Raw genomic sequence first — 20,055 nt, forward strand, 5'->3', positions numbered from 1 at the left:
CAGGGCTCCATGTGCTTCCCCAAGGACAGGTGAACAGGCACTGAACTGTATTTGTCACATTCCACAGCCCTGCAGTTCCAGCCACCTGCAAGATTTCAAGCCCACCACCTGTTTGGGACAAAATGATCAGCAATTCCAGCAGGCAGCCCCTGGAGAGGGGTTTGTGAGCATTTCATTCATGGTGCTTTCGGGTCAGCCCTGTGAGCAGAGGCCTACTGAGGCCATTCCAGATGGTGGGAATGGCACTGGTACAGAAAACCTGAGCTCTCACCTCCATGTCCCCATTCCAACCAGCAGATCTTCACACCTGGGTTAGGACAGCCAGGGAACAGCTGAACCCAGGTCTGTCCTGGTGCTTTGAGCCCCCTTGGACAGCTCAGAGGAGGTTACAAAGCTCAACCTCATCTTTTCAACCTGGCCGGCCCCTGCCACACATGCACCCTGTGGTAACACTGGTGTGGAGAGGAAGAGGAGGAAAAAACCTCACCTAAAAGGCCACAGATTGCAAAGCAGGGCCCTCCCAAAAGCTCTGTGCTCACCAGGCCCAGCTCTGCCTTTGGGAAGGAAAGTATCTTCCTGGGAATTCTGCACTAGGAAAGGAGGGCTCAGAAGGTCCACAGGGCTACTAGGAGGGGACACAAGGAGCCTGCAGCAGCCTCCTACAGCCACCCCAAGTTTTTGGGGTTTTTGGGCTCCCTGCAAAACACAAGGCACCGGGAATGACAGTGACACCTCTGTGAGCACGTCCCTGCGGGCTCCCACAACAGCTTCTGTGTTTCAACACACAGCTGGGGCCCTGCAAGTCCCTGGTCCCCTTTACAGAAGCTCTGAGCAGCTGGAGAAACCCAGCAATGTGGATTTTTGCCCTCCAAGAAGCCTTAAATACAATTGCTCAACATGGAAAAAAATCTTGGCTTTAACAGAGTTAAAGTTTCACAGAGTTGATGTGTTGGCCTTAAAGCTGCTGCTCAGTGTTGCACAGAATGTCACAGAATATTCTGAGCTGGAGTTCTCCCAGCTGCACCTGTAGGCAAGCAGGCTGGGAGAGCCAGGAGTAGCTCCTACTCCCAAAATACACAAAACTTGGGACCTGCCCAAGTCCCATTTTCCTCCCCAGATCCACTCCTTTCGTGCTGTACAACTCCCTGCTAGACAAATAGCAGAGGGGACGTGCCTGGGCCAGTGAAGTTTTCCAGGAAAAGCCAAATTCCCCTCATGTGGCTGTGCAGAATGTGTTTTCCTGGCTGCTTCCAGGAGGAGCCACGGCAGCTGCCCAGCAGATGGCAACAGTCCTGCACAAGGCACTGCATCCGCAGGATTTACAGCTGCCCTGTCCTGCAGAGCTCAACCAGAGCCTTCCTCTGACCCTGCTGGCCCAAAACACGAGTTCCCAGGGCTAAAAATCCCTATTTGGGGTATTTATGGTGCTCCCAGGCAGCATTTACAGAACACTGGCTGCGCCTCTCCTCCAGCCCACCTAAAGTTATACATCTCCATGCCCATCCCAGCCCAATCTCAGCATTTTCATGCTTCATTTTCCTTTTTCTAGAGTCATCCTTCCCACTCTGCACTGCCCAAGGGGGCTCACCTGCCCCAGGAGCAGAGCAGAGGGGCAGAGCCCTCACCCTAGGGCAAGGCACAGCGAGTGCCAGGCTGTGGTGCTGGGCTGATGGCTGAGCTTGGAGGTCTTTTCCAGCCATAATGTTTCCATGATCCCAACAAAACTAACTCCAAATTCCCCTCCATGTTCCCCAGAGCATTCCAAACAAGTCCTGTGCCTCAGCACTGAGTCATGAGCACCACAGGAGCTCTCAAGGGAGGCAAGGAGAACTCCCACCTTCCAGGCAGTCAGCAGCCAAGCTTTGCCAGCCCAGCCTGGGGGAAAACAGGGCTCAGGTGTCCAGATGGAAAAGCTCCAAGCTCCCTTCAACGTGACTTTGACAAAGCAGGAAAACTGTCATTAGTTTTTGGTGGTTTCTCACCCAGCAACCACCACGCTTCCACCTGAGGCAGGAGGAACACACTGGGAGGTGATCCCAGCCAGGTGATGCTCTCCCTGCTCCCAGTTGGGTGCCCAGGCTTGAATGTGTCACAGAAGAGCTGCAGGGATTGGGATGAGCACCCTGCAAGCCCAGCTGGAGGCATGAGAAGCCATGTGGCTGGAGGAGCTGCTGTCTCAGTGGAGCCACAGGAGCAGAAATCCTCTTTGGAAGCACCTTAACAGACAGCCCTGTCTGCTGGACACTCCTGGAATGGTGCATCAGGAGCCAGGAGATCCACGGCACACCCAGAGCCACACCAGTGGCTGATCTGGGGCGGTATCCAACATTACAAATTCCTGAGTTCACACCTTGTCCCCTTCAAAAGCCTTCTCCTGGAGGAAGCAGGTGTTGGTGGTTCTCTCTGGAGAGCAAATTCTGGGTGAAAGTCCCCAGCTTTGGGCTCTCAGGGTTTTCCATGGATGCTGAGCTCTCCTGATGACAGCTACCAGAAGAGGACATGAGTCATCAAGCAGAGCAACCTTATTAACAAAGAGAAGACATTTTCCTGGAGACTGCTTAAAGCACTTGTTTACACTTGTTTGAACAAACACTGAGGAGAAAAGCTCCTGTCAGACCCCAGCACATGGAAGAGCTGAGCAGCCACTGGGATTTTAGGCTGTTTAAGAGGGACCACAGCCAGTGCTCCACTCAATAACCACAACTGCTCCCAGCACTTCTGCAAATGCAGCAACTCCTTCAGCTCTGATGTGACAGGGGAGGAGAAATCCCAGCTGTGCCACTTCACCCCACGGCCCTGCCACAGCCAGAGGGGCTCACACAGTGCCTGAGGTGTCCCAGGTGTGTTCTGGGGTGTGTTTTGGGGTGTGTTTAGCTGTGTGTCCTGGTGCAGCATCTTCCCAGGGCTGACACGGCGATACCCCAGAGCCCAAACTGCTGCTTGGTACAGTGAGAAATTTACTCTGAGGAAAGGTGATGGTTTCACTTTTAAAGGTGATTTCCCCCCCCCCTAATCTCTTCTGGAGAATCCAAGCAAGATGGACTATAGGTGTTGGGAAAAGCTGTTTATTCTGTTCTCTGCCTGGCTGATACCCTGCTGCACCTAAGGAAGAAGGGTCTGCTGGAGCCCTCTCCAGCTCTTTCCCCAGTGCTCCCGTGAGGAAAACACCTTTGCTGCTCCCAGCAGGATGCTTTGTACCACGGCTTCTCCCTCCCTGGGCCAGCTCCAGCTTTCCAAGGCACAGCACTCCAGGACATGTGGGATAAAAGGCACGTTGGGAGCTCACGGCTCAGCCAGAAGAGAACAAAAACCCCCTCGCCCCAAGACTCCAGTTTATTTTTACACTCCCAAGGCTGAGTGGTATTTCTCGAGCATGTTCTCATTTGCTGAACCTCTACAAAATCCTGGCAGGCTGGAAATTATTTTGAATCATGTATCCAAGACAACAAGGATAATTCTTCCCCAGCATGTTAAACGTAGAGCTGTCCCTTAGATGACTACACTGAATTCAGTATAAAAATCTACTCAGATCTTTTGGAAAAGGAGATTTCAGGACTCATCACTTTTTCCCTTTGGGTCACCTTGTCTTTACAAGGAAAGGCTGGCCCAGCAGCAGAAGTATTTCATCCCAGTGGGGCACACACCTGCCTGGTTGGTATTGCTGCCCAGAATAGCTCCCAGCGCTGACAGAGCTCATCTGTGTTAAATTAGCCCTTGGAAAACATCCCTGCTCGGAATCTCAGGCAAGATGGTCCCTTGATACAGGTCTGAGGAGCAAAAAGTGAAAGCTTTTTCCTGTCAGCCTCCACATTGCTCAGTCCAGTGTTAAAATGTACATTTGTGACCCTGCATCACCTAAAAAACATGGAAATCCATCTCCCTGCCTGCCCTCCTGTCCCACTTCTCAGCTGTTCCTGGGGCTTTGAACTACCTTTCAAAAAAGAAAAATAAACCAATATTCAACCTTGCCTGGAGAAGCTGTGGCTGCCCCTGGATCCCTGAAATGCCCAAGGCCAGGTGGAACGGGGCTTGGAGTGATGTGGCATTGTGGAAAGTGTCCCTGCCCATGGCAGGGGGTGGCACTGGATGAGCTTTAAGGTCCCTTCAACCCAAATCATTCCATGATTTTAGGACCAGCTGCCTAACACCCAGGCTATCATTAACCTTTCATCAAGAAATCATGAGTCAAAAATTATGTACTACAGACTATACCAAGCAAAAATACACACAAATATAAATAAATATATTTGCATGCAAATACAAAGCAGGTCGGGAGTCTCATTGCCAGCAACAAGTAGTGTGATAAAAATCACAAAGAATCATAAAATATCCTAAGTGGAAAGGGGTCCACAAGGATCAGAGCCCAACTCCTGGCCCTGCACAGGACAACCCCAAAAACATCCAGGCTACCACGACACAGGTGTCACACCCCTGAAGAGGCAAGTTTGGAGAAGAAAAAGCAGAGGGGAGTGATTCGGTCCCCATGTGGGACAAGGACCCAGCCATCCCTTTGCTCCCAAGGCTCCTGCAGCACCTCCTGCTCCAGGCTGGAAGGCACAGAGCAGGAATGGGTGAAGCCTTCCAAGCCAAGCCCAAAATCCCCAGGCACAGACAAGAGGTCTGTCCTTTCTAGCAGGGAACAGCAGGATCACTGCTGCAATGTGCCCCTTTGGTAAGAAATGCAGAAGGGAACCAAGGCATGGAGGCTTTAACTAGAGGAAAACAACCCAAATCAGAGAAACAGCCTTCATCAAGCTCAAGAATAGAGAGAAAATTAGATTTTTGTCCTCTGCTCTGCCTTTTCTTGGCCGAACAGCACCAAATGTCAACATCCCACCACTCAGCTGTGCCTCTCAGGTAGGCTCCTTGCTGGTACATCTCAAAATCAAGCTCAGGTTTTCCAGGCTCAGAAACTCCAGCAGGAAGACAAACCCAAGAACAGCAGGTCCCCTTCCCGTGTCACCAGTGTTTCACCACAGAAAGGGGCTCCCTTTCCACCCAGGGCACTGTACTCTGCTCTTTCTGTTTTATCAACACCAATTTTAACTTAAACAGCACCTCCTTGGTGCAGGTTCTCTGGGCCCGTCACCCAGAGACTGAATTTGTCTCAACATGTTAAGCATCCCTGAGCCCTGTCACAGCAAACTCCCCTCTCCCCAGGTAGAGCCTCCATGCCCAAATCCCACTCCACGTGCAGCCAACATTTATGGGAACGAACAAAGCTCATACTTGCCTCAAACGTGACGAAGTCATCAAACTCATCGGGGCAGGCCGGGGCTTCCTCCTCGGGGGTATATCCCATATCATACAGCTGGCTGTCAGGGTCTGCACGGGGTAAAAAACACACAGCTGCAATCACCCGGAGGGAAATCTGCACCCTCACGCCCAGGGTGGGTTTGGGAGACGTGGCAGCGGTGGGACAGGAACTTCTGTGTGCACGCACCACTGCCTCCAGCCCTCAGGAAGGGCCTCTGCTCCCAGGCATCCCACCTGCACCGGGGCTGAGGGCAATGGCAGGGCTTCTCCCAGCCACAAATCCCCTTGCTGCTCCAATGGGGCCAGCTCCTGGATCCATCCCTACCCCTCCATGCCCTCCACTCCTTTCCCCAGCCCCGTTCCCTGCATCCTTTAATTCCTCTCCCAGAAGGCTTTAATCCCGCTGTGGGCAGGGAATGCCTGGGATGTGTGTGTGACAGCCAAGTGCCATGGGAACGGCGGGGAAGGCAGGCTGCAGCTCCTCGGCGCCTGCTCCTCCCGCGGCCACCCGCATCAGGAGCATCCGCACAAAACCAGGAGCTTTGCAGAGAGAGCCTCAAAATGAATTCCTCCTCCCACCCCACAGCCCCGTCTGCGGCATTGCTCCCGGCCCTTCCAGCGAGGAAGGGAGTGAGAATTCCCCGCGCTCCCTCAAGCAACAGCTAATGCCCAATCCGGCGCGCGGCCTAGATCCCAGGCTGGAGGCGCCGAATCGGGAGCGGTGCTGCAGTCCCAAAATAAACAGCAGGCTCAAGCCCACACGCCTCAGAGCTGCCATGGCTGCGGCACCGGGCCTGGCTGCTGCCGAGGAACCGGGCCGGGAGAGGAGGAGGAGGCACCGGGCCGTGCTCCCAGGGAATGCACAAGGATTTGGGGAGGGACAGGGGTCACTCTCTGTGCCCTTCAGAGCCCCATGCCAGGCCCCACAAAGGGGCACAGAGGTTGTCCCGCTGTGGCTGCCCAGATGGGACAGTGCCAGCCTCATCCAGAGGCACAGGCAGAGCTCCCGCTCTGGGCCCTTCTCCAGGTATCAAGAAATACATTTTTCATTAAGGAATCACATTGTGGTCATTTCATACATCTGGTAAAAGGTCGAGGGTTTAGGGGTTGGTCAAGGCACTGGGAGTACTCAGCCTGGAGAAGAGAAGGATCCAGGGACACCTTCCAGTGCCCAAAGGGGCTCCAGGAGAGCTGGAGAGGGACTGGGGACAAGGCATGGATGGACAGGACACAGAGAATGGCTTCCCACTGCCAGAGGACAAGGATGGATGGGATATTGGGAAGGAATTGTTCCCTGGGAGGGTGGGCAGGCCCTGGCACAGGGTGCCCAGAGCAGCTGTGGCTGCCCCTGGATCCCTTGCAGTGCCCAAGGCCAGGCTGGACGGGGCTTGGAGCAGCCTGGGATGGTAGAAAGTGTCCCTGCCCGTGGAATGAAATGAATTTTACAGTCTCTTCCAACCCAAAGCATTCTGAGGATCTCTGATTAGGGCACAGGCCTGCAGCAACATCTCCACCTAAATACCGTCCCCAGGGCCTCTCAGCTGACCATTAAATGCACACAGGTGGGCACCCAGGAGATACTGGAGCCACCAACCTGAGGAGTTCCCTGGCGTGGGGGAAGCTGAACATGTGGCACCAAGAAATGATCCCTGCCCTCACCTGGGCCTGACTCCCAGGGTCAGGCTGTGAATCCACTCCAGGAATGACCCAAATTGCTTTTCCAGTGCCATACCCAACACTGTGCTCCACAGGCTCAGGGCTGCAGCAGGGGAAAGGTGCTCTTGGGCACATCTTCGGCCTTCAATATCCCACTGCTGTCCCACTGTGGCGGCAGCAGTGGTGCTGCTCCGAGCACTCCTCCAGCTGCAAAGCCAGAGCAGGGCCCTGGGATACAGCTGGAAATGCTGCTGCTGCCTGCACCCTGCTCGGGGCAAGGCCACCTCCTGCTCTGACTGCTGGGGTGGCACAGGAGGATCTTGGACTTGATGACCTTGCACGTCTTTCCCAACCTTAATGGTTCCATAATCTGAAGATGGCACTGTTCCCCTCCTCTATGTCCCTCTGTCCCCACCTGCACAGCTCCCTCCCTCTGTGAGCCTGAGCCTACAATCTGGAGTTTTCCCATTAATTATCCCTGGTGCTATCCTGGGATTTGAGCCTGGTGGCTGGCAGCAGGGAGGGGATGGGGACAGTGACCTGCTCACCTCAGTGGGTGCTACCAAGAGGAGCCTTTGCCCACATCTGGGGCAAAACTAAAACCAAACAGTGCTCCTGGAAGGCAACTTGTGTCACACCACCCAGAGGGGACAGGCAGCCACCGCTCCTGCCCACCAGCACACACAGGCAGTGGTCAGCTCCAGGCATCTCCAGAGATCCTGCTGCACCCCACAGCAGCCCCTGGAACCACACCCCAAAGGCACAGGCTGCTCCCTTCTCCTTATTCCCTCATCATTTCTTTTCCTCCCCCTCCAAGTAGACACACAAACACTTCCTACTCTGCTACAGACACAGATAAAGATATTTATTCTCCTCATTCTTTCCAGAGGGGCTGGAAAAGGGAGGATTTGCAGGCAAGTGAAGGCTTCCCTTTGGAATCAGGGGTATGAAGCGTGGGCAGAGCGCAGGCACAGGCAGCTCCTGCCATCCATCACCTGCCTCCTGCCCAAACCAGGGGTTCTGGAGCCTTCCCAGCCCTTCAGGGAATGAACATGCTGGGCATCAATGGGATCCTTGTTGCTCCACCTGTGTGCAGAGAGCCCAGCCCAAACAGGGGGTCTCTGTGTACCATGGGTTTATTTTCACAGCAAATTCCAGTTTAAAAATCCTGGAAAGGCCATCTGAGAGGTCACCTGCACCCTCGTGGTGGCATGGCCAGCACAAGCCATGCCCAGGAGCCAGCATTCCATGTTTCCACCTCCCCACATGTCACAGAGAGCAAAGACAAACAGCACCACAAACAAGGGTTGATTTTTCTGCTGGATTCATTCCCTCCCCCTCCAAAAAAAGCCATATGGTGCTTTGTGTATAGGGAGAGTTGCCATGGAGAGCCTGCAAGTATGCCAGCACAATAATAGCCTGCATCAAGCTCGCAAATTCCTGCCCAAAAGAGCCAAAAAAACCCCGGGAGCCAATAAACTGGAGACCTTCGGTGTGGAGTGGCACTCCCCATGTGGACAGCACTGTCCCCAGGTGCAGAGAGAGCCACGTGGTGACAGCTGGAGGGGTTTGCTCCCCCCATACCAGGAACAGAGCCAGGGATGGCTGTGGGCCACCAGCAGCAGCACTCAATAGCCCCAATCTGTGGCACAGGCTGAGCTCAGACCCTCATGTTCCCTCTGCTCTCCACCCTGGACATTAAAGTCAAGTCCCAGCTGACCCCTGCTGTGCTTCACATGCCCTTCTCCCTGCCCCTCACACCACAGCCTTTCCTTGCTTACACCCATCCTGATTTCTCTTTCTCCTTCCCCACTGAGAGCTGATGTGGTCACAACAGCTGGGCTCACCTCTGCCCTACTCTGCTCAAACCCAAGCGTTTACCCAGGGCTGGGGGTGGCATCAGGGACTGCCTTTTGTCCTCTGAGTGTCCATGACCAGCTTCTCCTGCACTTCCAGCTCTAGCCATCACTCCCGCTGCCAGGCCAGTCACATCTATAAACATCCAAAAACCTTAAAGGTAAAAATCAGGCTCCGAGAGACCTTCCAGGCAGCTTTACTGCTAAACCACCGCAGAATCATGGAATCATTCAGGCTGGAAAAGCCCTCTAAGGTCATCAAGTCCAACTGCTCTCCCAGCACTGCCAAGGCCACCATTAAACATGTCCCCAAGTGCCACATCCACACAACTTTTAAATCCCTCCAGGAATGGGGACTCCACCACTGCCCTGGGCAGCTGGGCCAGTGCCTGACCACCCCTTCCATGAAGGAATATTCCCAATATCCAACCTAAACCTCCCCTGGCACAATTTGAGGCTGTTTCCTCTTGTCCTGTCACTGAAAGCCACCATTTAAAAGCCATGTGAATGTGGCACTTGGGGACATGGGTCACTGGTGGCCTTGGCAGTGCTGGAGGAATGGTTGGTCTCAGCAATCTCAGAGGGATTTCCCAACCTGAATAATTCCATGGGCTCTCCATGGGGGTGGATGAGACCTCTTCCCATGTCTTGCTGAGCTTCAGAGCTCTCAGGTCTGCCAGAGTCACCTGGGCTCTCCCAGGAACCCTCAGGAACAGCAGTTCTGGGATAAAGCTCCTGAAATAGATTCTAAAAACTGCTTCCAGAAGGCAGGATCACAGTGAAAAGGCACCTTGAGTGAAGGGCTGTGGGTACAGCAGTGACACATGGGTCACACAGAGCCAGTTTTATCAGCTTCATATAGGAGTGACCTAGAAAAAGAGCCTTTCAGGAGCATTTAAGTCATCTACCAACACACTGTACACACTGCTGCAAGCCACAGAGCCTCCAACTCCGAGTCATTCCAATCATCCAAGGATGGATTTTGTGAGCTCACAGACCTGCACTGTTCAGTGTGGGAATAAGGCCTGGAACCTGCCTGAATGGCACAGAATAAAACAGACCCAAATAGGAGCAGGACCAAGTTCTGGTTGGCTTAAGGGAGAAAAAATGATAAAAATCCAGCTCCCTTACTGGGAATGCTGCTGGAAAACAAGAAACAGACAGCCAAGGATTTAAAAGTTGCAGGAATTCAGGAGAATCCTGCACAGGGGAAGTCACTATCCAGCATCTGAAGAGGAGGCTCAGAGGTGACCTCATTGCTCTCCACAACTCCCTGAAGGGAGGCTGCAGACAGGTGGGGTCGGTCTCTTCCACCGGGCAGCGCTGACAGAACAAGAGGACACAGTCTCAAGCTACGTCAGGGGAGGTACAGGTTGGATATTAGGAAAAAAATTTTCACCGAAAGAATAATAAAGTGTCCGAGATTGAAAATCAGGATGTTTTCTATTACCATCCGAGTAGCAGTTGTCTTCTGGGCAGTTTTCCTTATCTCCTGTTGATGGGCCCATCAGTGTCTCCCCACAGGACTCGCAGATAACTGCCTCCAGGAGCTGCTTCTGTTTAACGGGTGAGCAAGGACCCACCCATGACTCAGAATGACATCAGCCCACTGTGAGCTGCTCCGCTCAGGGGAGAGGAGCTAGGCATCCCCACCTAGATATATTCTGGGATTTTTGGGCAGAGAGGCAGCCTTCCCACAGGTTTCCAAGAGGAACAGCTGGGGCTTCCAGTGGACGACTACACCTTCTCTACAGGACCATTGCTCCAACAGAAAGCACATCTGCCACTCCAACTTGGACTGCTACCAACGCACTGGCCAAAGGGGTGTCAGGTTGTATTCTGACTTTGCCAGTGGTCTTCCTTTTGTATTATTGCATGCATTTTGTTTCTTTTCCCTTTTCCCACTAAATTGTATTTCTGACTTGGAGTCTCTCACTGGTTTTGCTTTCAAACCAGAACATAAAGTACTGGAATTGTCTTCCCAGGGAGGTGGTGGAATCACCATCTCTGGATGTGTTTAAAAAAAGACTGGACATGGCACTTGGTGCTATAGTCTAGTTGAGGTGTTAGGGCATAGGTTGGACTTGATGATCTTGGAGGTCTCTTCCAACCTCATGATTCTGTGATTTCCAGAGGCAGCTCAGGGTCTCGTGCTTAAGCACCCATGTGGTGTGATCCCTGTGGGATAAAGCCAGCACCAATCACACCCACCCACCTTTTCCTTCCCCAGAGTGGCCCAGGAGTACATTTATAATCTGATGCTCCCATCAAAGAGCAGCTTTCTGCTCCATGCTTCCCCTGGAGCTCAGCTTCCCCCCCGAGATGGGCCAACAGAGCAGGAGCACTCACTGCAAACCATCATTTCCCAAAAATGCCCCAGGGGAGGGAGCAAACGGCAGCCCAGGCTCCCAGGGAGGCAGTGGCAGAATGAAGATTGCTTACACAAGCCTGGCTAAAGCTCTTCAGCAGTCCCTCATTTCCTGAGCATCACTCTCACTGACCAGGGCTCATCACACATTCCCTCTGATCCCCTTCCCACGCACAGGCCCTGCAGCCTCCTCCAGACACAGCATGGAAAGGAATTCCCTTCATGGCATGGAGGCCCTTTGGAGGCACAAATCCAGCTGCCCTCCCTTCATCCCAGAGGCCTGGTGAGCATCTGGCCCAGAGACAGAGCAGGAGGCCACCCCTGGCACCTGGAATCTGTGCAGAGTTGGGTTTAACAGCTGGAATCTGTGCAGAGTTTAACACCCGGAATTTGTGCTGAGTTGAGTTTAATCTGGAATCTGTGCTGAGTTTAAAACACGGGGTCTCATTTTTAATTCCCAGCCATCTGAGTGGTCTTTTCAGAGTGTGCCAGTCATCAGGACCAGCTCAGATTCCTGCAGGCTTGTGCAGGAACAAAGGCTCACTGCTGGAGGTGTGCAAAATGAGGTGCTGCCTGGGGCCACCAGAAAGTGGCTTAGAGCCACTTTCTGATGGAGAGACTGAGCCTCCAAAATAGCACTTGCTGCTGCTGAGGAGACCTCCTGATGTCCTCCAGCTCCTTCACTCCTTCTACTTCCAAATCTCTATACTTCTGGAAACGAAGATGGATTTTTCAGACAGAGATCACAGAATCATGAAGGCTGGAAAAGCTCCAAGACTGAGCCCAACCATTAACCTGGCACTGCAAAGCTCACCCCATGGCCCTGCACTCCCTGCTCTGTGAAGAGACTGAGGCAGGACCTCTTGAAGGAGCTCATGGAACCAGCAGAACATCCCAAGTCATCTTCCAGGAGCACATCAGTGCTGACACAACCTCTCCTGTCAAGGGTTTGAGAGCCCTGAAGCAGAAACTCCTTGAGATGCTCCACACCCAGGAGCTCACAGAAGACAATCTTATCTTTAGGTATCTTATCTTTATGTCTTTATATTTATATATTTTCTTTTATATATTTTCTATTTTCATATTAATTTTATATTTATATAAATATATTATAAATAGAGAAAATATTTTATATTTTGTATATTCTTTTATAGATTTTATCTTTTATCTTTATATAAGATTCTCACACAAGCAAAATAAAATTAGAGAGAACCCTGACTCAGGAGCTCAAATGGACCAGAGGTTGTGACACCCCAAATAACACAGGCAGAAAGCAGGCAGTTCCACAGGCTGGGACTGACTGGATGCCCCCATTGCATCCTGAAGGCTTCAGCCTTCCAGCTTAAAGCTCCCACATGGAGAAATGAGGATAAGAGTTAAACCCAGTTCAATCCTCCCCAGCTCAGAGCTTCCAACCCCGGGCCCAGGAAATGCTCACAATGTTCTTATCTCCAAGCATGGCAGAATTTCATTTTCAGAGCAATGCCTGAGTGGGTCCAGGCACAGCTTCCAGACCCACAGGGATTAAAGGGAACATTTTCAACACCTACAGCACTTCCATCAGCTTGGATGATGGAAGTTTTCCAAGCTGATGGAGCTTGGAAAAGAGGATCATGAATATTGAATATTGGGATATTCAGGCATTAGTATTTGTCAGTCAGGTCTCACTTGCCATTTCTGCCCTCCACTAGCCACACCAAAAACTGACCACAATTAATGCCAAGCCTCTCCAAAGCTGTCACTGAGCCCTGGGAAGTGGTTTAGATCAGAACCACCCACGTGCCTCTGGAAAAGATGTGCTGGACAGGAGAGCTGTGAGCCTGGGCAGGCACTACAGACACCCCCTGTGCCAGCCTAGGCTCCAACCTCAACAGCAGAGCTGCAAAATCACCAATGAAAATTATTTATAAAGTTATTTATAAAGCCTCTGATCTCAGATTCGCCCTCTAGATCCTGACCAGAACCCAGCCTGGGTTCAGGGGAAACTGGGGACAGAAAATATGTAAGAGGGACTAAACTACATCTGTAGGAAGAATTCTCCCCAAGGTGGTGCTCCACAGTTCTGAGCCATCTCTTGGAAATGATTGTGCTGCTCAAAAACATCCTGTGTGTTACAGGGAGGGTTGAGCAGCCCCTGTGCCCTCCTGCTGCTTGGCCACAGTAGAGCAGTTTGGAATCCCAGTCCTCCAAAATCCCCTAAAAGCTATGCAGAGCAACAGGAAAATGCACCTGAAGGTGTATGTTTGAATCCTCTTCCCAGTTTGTCCCCCTAACTCCAACACTGCCAGAAAATCCCGTGGAAGCAGAGCCAAACCTGTCACTGGAAGAGAGGGGAAATGCATTCTTTCAAGTGCTTTTGCTCCCACTGGCTTCTGGATAGGAAACATCACCCAAAATAAACCAAAATCATGGAGGGGGGTCCTGTAAAATTGGGGTTTAATCCTTTTTCCAGCCATTGTCTGTGCCTGACCCCTCCCCTGCAGGGGAAGGAGCACAGGGAGGAATTGGACCTTTTCAGAGTACGAGGACTCCAGGAAGGCACAGAGGGGCTGAGAGGTGACAAACAGAATTGCTCAGGTTGGAGAAGATCTCCAAGATCATCAATTCCAAACATGGAAACAAGGTCCAAACAAGCCATTACCCACCCTCATCAGGGGTGTTTTTATTAGAAGCTGTCACATCATCTCTGCTGAGCTCTCTGCAATTATTAATTACATTAATAAAAATTCCTATTGCCTTGTTAACGGGAGTCGTTCCTGTTCTAGGGAGGAATAAACTGCCACTGATTTACAGGAGCAGTTTGGACTGTAAGAGCTTGGAAAAGAGGATCATGAAGGAGAAAGACATTGAGGGACACAGGGACCAGGCCAGGAGGGGACACAGCTTGGGATGGGCAGAATGGAAGTGAGATAATGTGAGCTGTGCTCAGCTAGAACACCAGAGAATTGGGAATCTGTTTTTTCCCAGTGTGTGGATGCCCACTGGAACCATCCCACCTGCTGCTCACCCAGCCAGCTGCTTCCCAATGAGCCCTGATTTCCAGGAAATCCACATCACAGGCAGCCTCTCCTGTCCAAGGAAACTCTCTGGAGAAAAAAGCTTTTGTCACATCAACCTGTCAGGGTGTCACGGGGGTGCCAGGTCACCCAGCCCCAGGTGCAGGCCCAGCCCCCAGGCTGGGACAGAGCCCAGCAGGGAGGAGCAGAGGTCCTGGCTGAGTAATTATCCCTTTGTTAATAACTCTGGACTAACTGGATTCCTCAGGAGAAAAGAGCTGACAGCTCTGCAGGGCGCTGGGCTCCTTTCCTTCCCCCAAACTGGGCCAGGGATCTCCTGAGCCCTGTCCAGGTGCTCCTGCTCAGGAGGAAGGACACATTCCCCACCTTCCCGGGCTGATCCAAGCATTGACAACCCCTCACTCTGGACTAACACCCAAACCTGAGATAGCATAACAGGCAGGACAGAAACCACCCCCCACACCCACGTGGAGCCACCAGCCCAGCCCAGCCCAGCCCAGCCCAGCCTCCTCCCACGCACTCCCCAAACCGCAGGCGAGCTCCCAAAAGCATTCCCAGCACCAGATGTGGAGGAAAACAGCATGGCCCAGAAAGGGAATCCTGCAACGGAGAAACAGAGGCAGCAGATCCAAGAGGAGAAATGTTATTTAAAAGAACCTGTGGCAGCACATTTCTCTCTCTCTCAGGATTTTTCATAGAGGTGCACAGAGAGAAAGAAAGAGAAAACAATTTCTATTTCTGCTCCTTGTTTTCTCATGTGGAATGTGTTTGGAGAATTGTTTACCTGGGGTGATTGCTGGATTGGATTCTGGTGAGGATTGTGTGAGCCTGGTGGCCAATCCAATCCACCTGTGGCTGGACTCTTGAGAACAGGGTCACAAGTTGTGAGTTAGATTTGGTAGTTAGAAAAAGTAGTTATGTAGTTTTAGTATCTTCCTTTATACAGTATATTAATGTATTATAGCATAGTTATAGTAAAGAAATCATTCAGCCTTCTGAACTGGAGTCAGACATCAGCATTTCTTCCCACTGGGTTCGCCTGCAATTTACAACAGAACCTGCCTCTCTTTCCTCTTCAGTCATCATCTCCAGAGAAGAGCATGCTAATGTTATAGATACATATTATAATATTGGCTTTTTGCAAATATTAAAATGGATTTTATATGTGTAATGTTAAAGAAACTTTTTTATAAAGATATAGTTTTTATTTCTGTTGTTAATTAAGCTTAGACATAGTAGTGCAATAGCTGATAATAAGTTTGCTTGTGTTAAAATGCCTGCTTGGCTGGGATAACATCCCATGAACACAGGATGAGGAGATCTGCCACCTATCAGCACTCAATATCTGAAGACAGAGTGGACCAAGGCCCAAAAACTGGAGGTGATAAGAATGGACTAAAAGCACAACCAAGGAATCTGCATGCTCTAAAAACGTGCATCCAAGGAGCAGCCACGCTAAACAGTTCTTGGAACATGTAAACTAGTCTGGGGAAAAGTTTCCTATGCATAAGGGTCTATGGATATACAACAGGCTGATGGAATTAAAAGGTATTTAAGGGGTGTCCCCGAAGGTAACAGGGTGCTCTTGGCTGAGTGCCCAGATGCACCTGGCCATAATAACCTTTGCTCTATGGTCCTTGCTCCTATTGTCCTTTGTTAAACTTTTTACATTTTCACAGGAGAGTGAACATGTTTTTCACACTAAGAACTGCTCCAAATCGCCAATGAAGCACTGCTCCCTGTTTTCATCTTCCTGGGGAAACAGACAGTCTGATAAAACCCACCCTGCAGTGGGTTTTATCCTCATTTCCCAGAAAAATTTGTTTTCATTTGAGCATCAGATTTGTTTTTATCAGGTTGGGCTATGGTCTGTGGGCCAAAAAGCCACCACAGGTTTCCTTCACTTCAGGACACATGGAAGTCTCTCCACTCTGGAATTAGCTTTGATTTCCAGGAGATCTGGCTACACAGCAATGCTTTTCCCTCCCAAGGAATGCTGAACCAACAATGATTCTTTGGGGATTTAATCCCAGCTTTGAACCAGAATTCCCTCAGAACCGAGGGTGTGTTTTGGACCTGTTACACTCCATGATGGTGACTGACACAGCCAGATTTCTCAGGCATATGCTCCAAAGCAGGAATTCATAAAAGGGGAGAGATTCCTAAAGAAGGAATTCTCAGAGGGGCAGAGATTCTGTCTTAGGTTGGAAGATGTAGCTGGGGGTGTGTATTCTGTTCCCATCTGTCAGAGGTGGGGCAGTTCTCTTCTGTTCATTGGGCTGTTTTTTTCTTTATCTCTTCCACAACCAATCCTCCCTCCAGGAGATCTCTTCTGTTCATGGCCACTGAGTGTCCCTGCATGGCTGAGAAAATTCCATCATCCCATGGGGAGAGGCTCTGCCCAGGGGAGGAGCCAAGCATTCCTACCTGGATCCAATCTGACCTTGGAACAGCACAGCAGCCTTTGCCCACTGCATTCCCAGAGGAGCAGCTTTCTGCCCCACTGCATTCCCAGAGGAGCAGCTTTCTGCCCCACTGCATTCCCAGAGGAGCAGCTTTCTGCCCCACTGCATTCCCAGAGGAGCAGCTTTCTTCCCCACTGCATTCCCAGAGGAGCAGCTTTCTGCCCCACTGCATTCCCAAAGGGAGCCCAGGCCCATCCACACCACCCCTGGAGCTTCAGAGGAAAACTCCAGCCCTGTCCAGGATCCTGCTCCAGCAGAAGCACAGCTGGCACTGCAGGAGGGCTGAGCCCCCATGGAATGGCACTGCTGCCACCACCCTGACCCACAGGGGGTCACCTCCTATTCTGACTCTGGCAGTGGGGTTTTTTTGTGTTTGTACAATTGCATTTGTATTTTTAGTTTTCCTAGTAAAGAACTGTTATTCCTATTCCCGTATTTTTGCCTGAGAGACCCTTAATTTCAAAATGATAACAATTCAGAGGGAGAGGGGGTTAGATTTTCCACTTCAAGGAAGGCTCCTGCCTTCCTCAGCAGACACCTTTGTTTTCAAACCAAGACATTCTCATGCCAATCTCCCGTTCCTGGCCCCCAGAGCCTTCACAGCATTTTCCAGCAGTGTTTTTGAGCCATTCCTTGCTGCTCTCATCCCGGAGCTGCCCACGGACACAGCTCTCCCAACACTTCTGCGCCTCTCCCGAAAGTAGGTCAATGCAGTATGTCATCTGCCAGGCTGCTTTTGGGAAGCACAGCTCCCTCTGAGCCACGGAGCACCCGGAGCACAGCAGCCTCTCCCCCCCCGTGTCACCCTTCACCCAGCTGCCACACGGATGAATTCACTACAAACAAGTGTTTATGGAAATCAAAAGAGTGAAAAAACTGCTCTGCTGAGCCAGAAGTGCCCCCCCCATCAGCACCTGAGTCCTTGCCCTGGTATATTGTTATTAGATCAGATCCATTAATGGTTGGATTCAATGATTCTAAAGGACTTTTCCAACCTAAATTATTCTATGTCTGTATTACAGCAGAAACAGGGACTTAAAAGAGCTCAAGAACTGTGTGGTCTGTGGTTCCACTCCCACCTGCTCCACAGCTCCTCTCTCCCAGCAATTGCTCCAGCTTCCAAGGGGAACAGAAAATGACCCCTGCTCATCCCAGCCTCCCTGCTCAGCCTGCCATGGGGAAGAGGCCTGCAGCCAGGATCTGCTGGATCCTGAGGGCTGCACAGCTGGAGAGAAAGTTCTCCACACACACAAAAGCATTTCGGGCCTCCTGGGAGCAGAAGGACTTTTCTTCTCCAAGGCCACTGGGGCTTGAGGAAAGGAGCACCCAGCTCAATGCCCCCACCCTGGGGCTGTACCTGTGTCCTGCCCCTCCCTGGCACAGCTTCCAGCTGGGCTGGGTTCACACCTGCTCAGTTCTCCTGCTGTTTGCTTCTCCACAGAGCATCAGCCCCTCACAGAGGGGCTGTGCCCTGGATACACCCAACCCTCCTGTCAGGAGAGGGATGGAGACAGACCCCAGGTCCTTGCGACCACAGAGCACCCCCAAAGCAGCTCAGCTCCATCCGTCACGCTCCTAATTCCCCATTCCCTGTGAGCATGGAGTTACAGACTCAACAGAATCCCAGAATCACTGAGTCTGGAAAGGCCTCTGAGATCATCAAGTCCAATCTGTGCCCGGTGCCCACCTTGTCACCAGGCCAGAGCACTGAGTGCCACATCCAGGCTTTCCTTGGGACACCTCCAGGGATGGGACTACAGCACCCATCTGGACAGCCCCTTCCAAGGCCTGGCCACCCTTTCCATGAGGAAATTCCTCCTGATGTCCAAACTGACCCTCCTCTAGCACAGCCTGAGGCCATTCCCTGGGAGCAGAGCCGACCCCCACCTGTGTCCACCTTCCTGTCAGGGAGTTGTGCAGAGCCAGAAGGACCCCCTGAGCCTCCTTTTCCGGGGGCTAAAGAACCCCAGTAAAGCCCTCACACATTTTTATGGGCAGGCCCAGTATTTTTCAACACAATCCTGTAACCACCACTATTTCAAGGGAAAAAAAAATCCAAATTAATTCTGAGAAAGCCTTGGCTGCTCCTGTCCCTGGCGGAAGGGGGCACAGAGAAGCACATGGACCCCAAACCTGACAAGCACAATCCTGGTGCTACAATCATCCTCCTGCACCACAGAGATGAGCAGAATCCCAAGCTCCCAAGAACAGCACAGGGATTATATTTTTTTCAAGTATCCATATAAATTTTAAAGAGCCATTTAAATCTCCTCTCCTTTCAGGGGCAGAATTAACACTCATCTTCCTAAAGTCCTTATCCCCACCAGCAGTATGTATAGCACATCCATATGGATCTGCCAGAGCACAGCAAGATGCAAAGACAAAAAAAAAATGCAGAAGACATAATGAGAGCAATTTGGTTTTTATTCTGGCTCATGAATCAATCTTGATTTCCCATTCATGGCAGCCCCCGTTCCCTGCACGCCAGCTGTACACAAAGAGGCATCTGTCCTACCTTCAGCCATCAAAGGAGCTGTGTCCCTGTGGATGGTGCTTCAGGCAGGGTTAGGAGCAGGCAGGAGCAGCGGGGAGGTCTCCACTGCAGCAGTGCTGCGTGAATCCAGGGATCAGCAGATCCCAGGGGAACGTAGGAAGCGCTCAAAGCGGTGCCAGATACTCACCGAGTTTAGTCAAACGTGCACACGAGCTCTGCTTCCATCTGCTGAGCCTTGGGCAAGGCTTTCCTTCCCAAAAGCAATGCCTGGAATATTCAACTGGGCCTGGCCACCCCCTGTTGCAAATCCACTGCACCTCCAGCAGGCAGGTGGGGCAGAGAGCGCGGAGGATGCACACAGACAGAAATAACCGCGGGACTGGGAGTGGAAGGGAATGCAAGCTTGGCTTCTGGAATTATCCCTGGGCAAGGGAAGCTTTCCTTTTGCGTAGCAAAACCCATCTGCAATGCAGATCCTACACAGGGGGGAAAAGCCTCCACACAAAGCAAACAGGGGTTCCCTGACGGGATATCCAGCACCTTGGAATGCCCCCAGGAGCCAGCGGGATCCGGGTCACCGGGGCAGCCAGCCTGGCTCTGCCGGGCCCATCCTGAGCCACCACGTGCTGCCCTGCAGTGGCTCTGAGTGGCACTGAGTGGCTTCTGGGCACAGTGGGCTCCGAGGTGGCATCTGAGCACTGTCAGATCCCGAGGCACAGCCCGAGCAGTGGGAGCAGGGAATGTGGAACACAACCTGCACGTGGGAAAATTCCATGGATCTGGTTTTGGGAGCTGATGTGCAGTTTCCCTCCTGGCTCTAAGCCTTTAAGGTACTGTGGGGAAATTAGTAAAGGTGAGAAGCTCAGGGCTTCTAATTAAAAGGGGATTTTCTTTCAGTTTCACCTGTTTGTTATTTGAAAAATGCCTAAGAATTGGTGGATCA

The 20,055-nt window shown here is 51.7% G+C and overlaps 1 protein-coding gene across 5 annotated transcripts in view; it reads right to left on the reverse strand.

Annotated features, from left to right (window-relative positions):
* RAB11FIP3 (RAB11 family interacting protein 3) overlaps nt 1-20,055 on the reverse strand; it is an 80,100-nt gene that overhangs the window by 34,443 nt on the left and 25,602 nt on the right. For 2 of the 5 annotated variants that reach the window (XM_053992123.1, XM_053992124.1), the window contains exon 3: nt 5,234-5,325. In XM_053992123.1, the coding sequence (XP_053848098.1) occupies nt 5,234-5,325 (92 nt within the window). Of the gene's footprint in view, nt 1-5,233; nt 5,326-5,443; nt 5,552-10,218; nt 10,243-19,133; nt 19,195-20,055 lie in introns of those variants that run through there. The other 3 variants (XM_053992126.1, XM_053992125.1, XM_053992127.1) reach the window with 3 other exon arrangements.

This window comes from Vidua macroura, chromosome 16, assembly GCF_024509145.1.
Source record: "Vidua macroura isolate BioBank_ID:100142 chromosome 16, ASM2450914v1, whole genome shotgun sequence".
In the NCBI taxonomy this organism is placed as follows: Eukaryota; Metazoa; Chordata; class Aves; order Passeriformes; family Viduidae; genus Vidua; species Vidua macroura.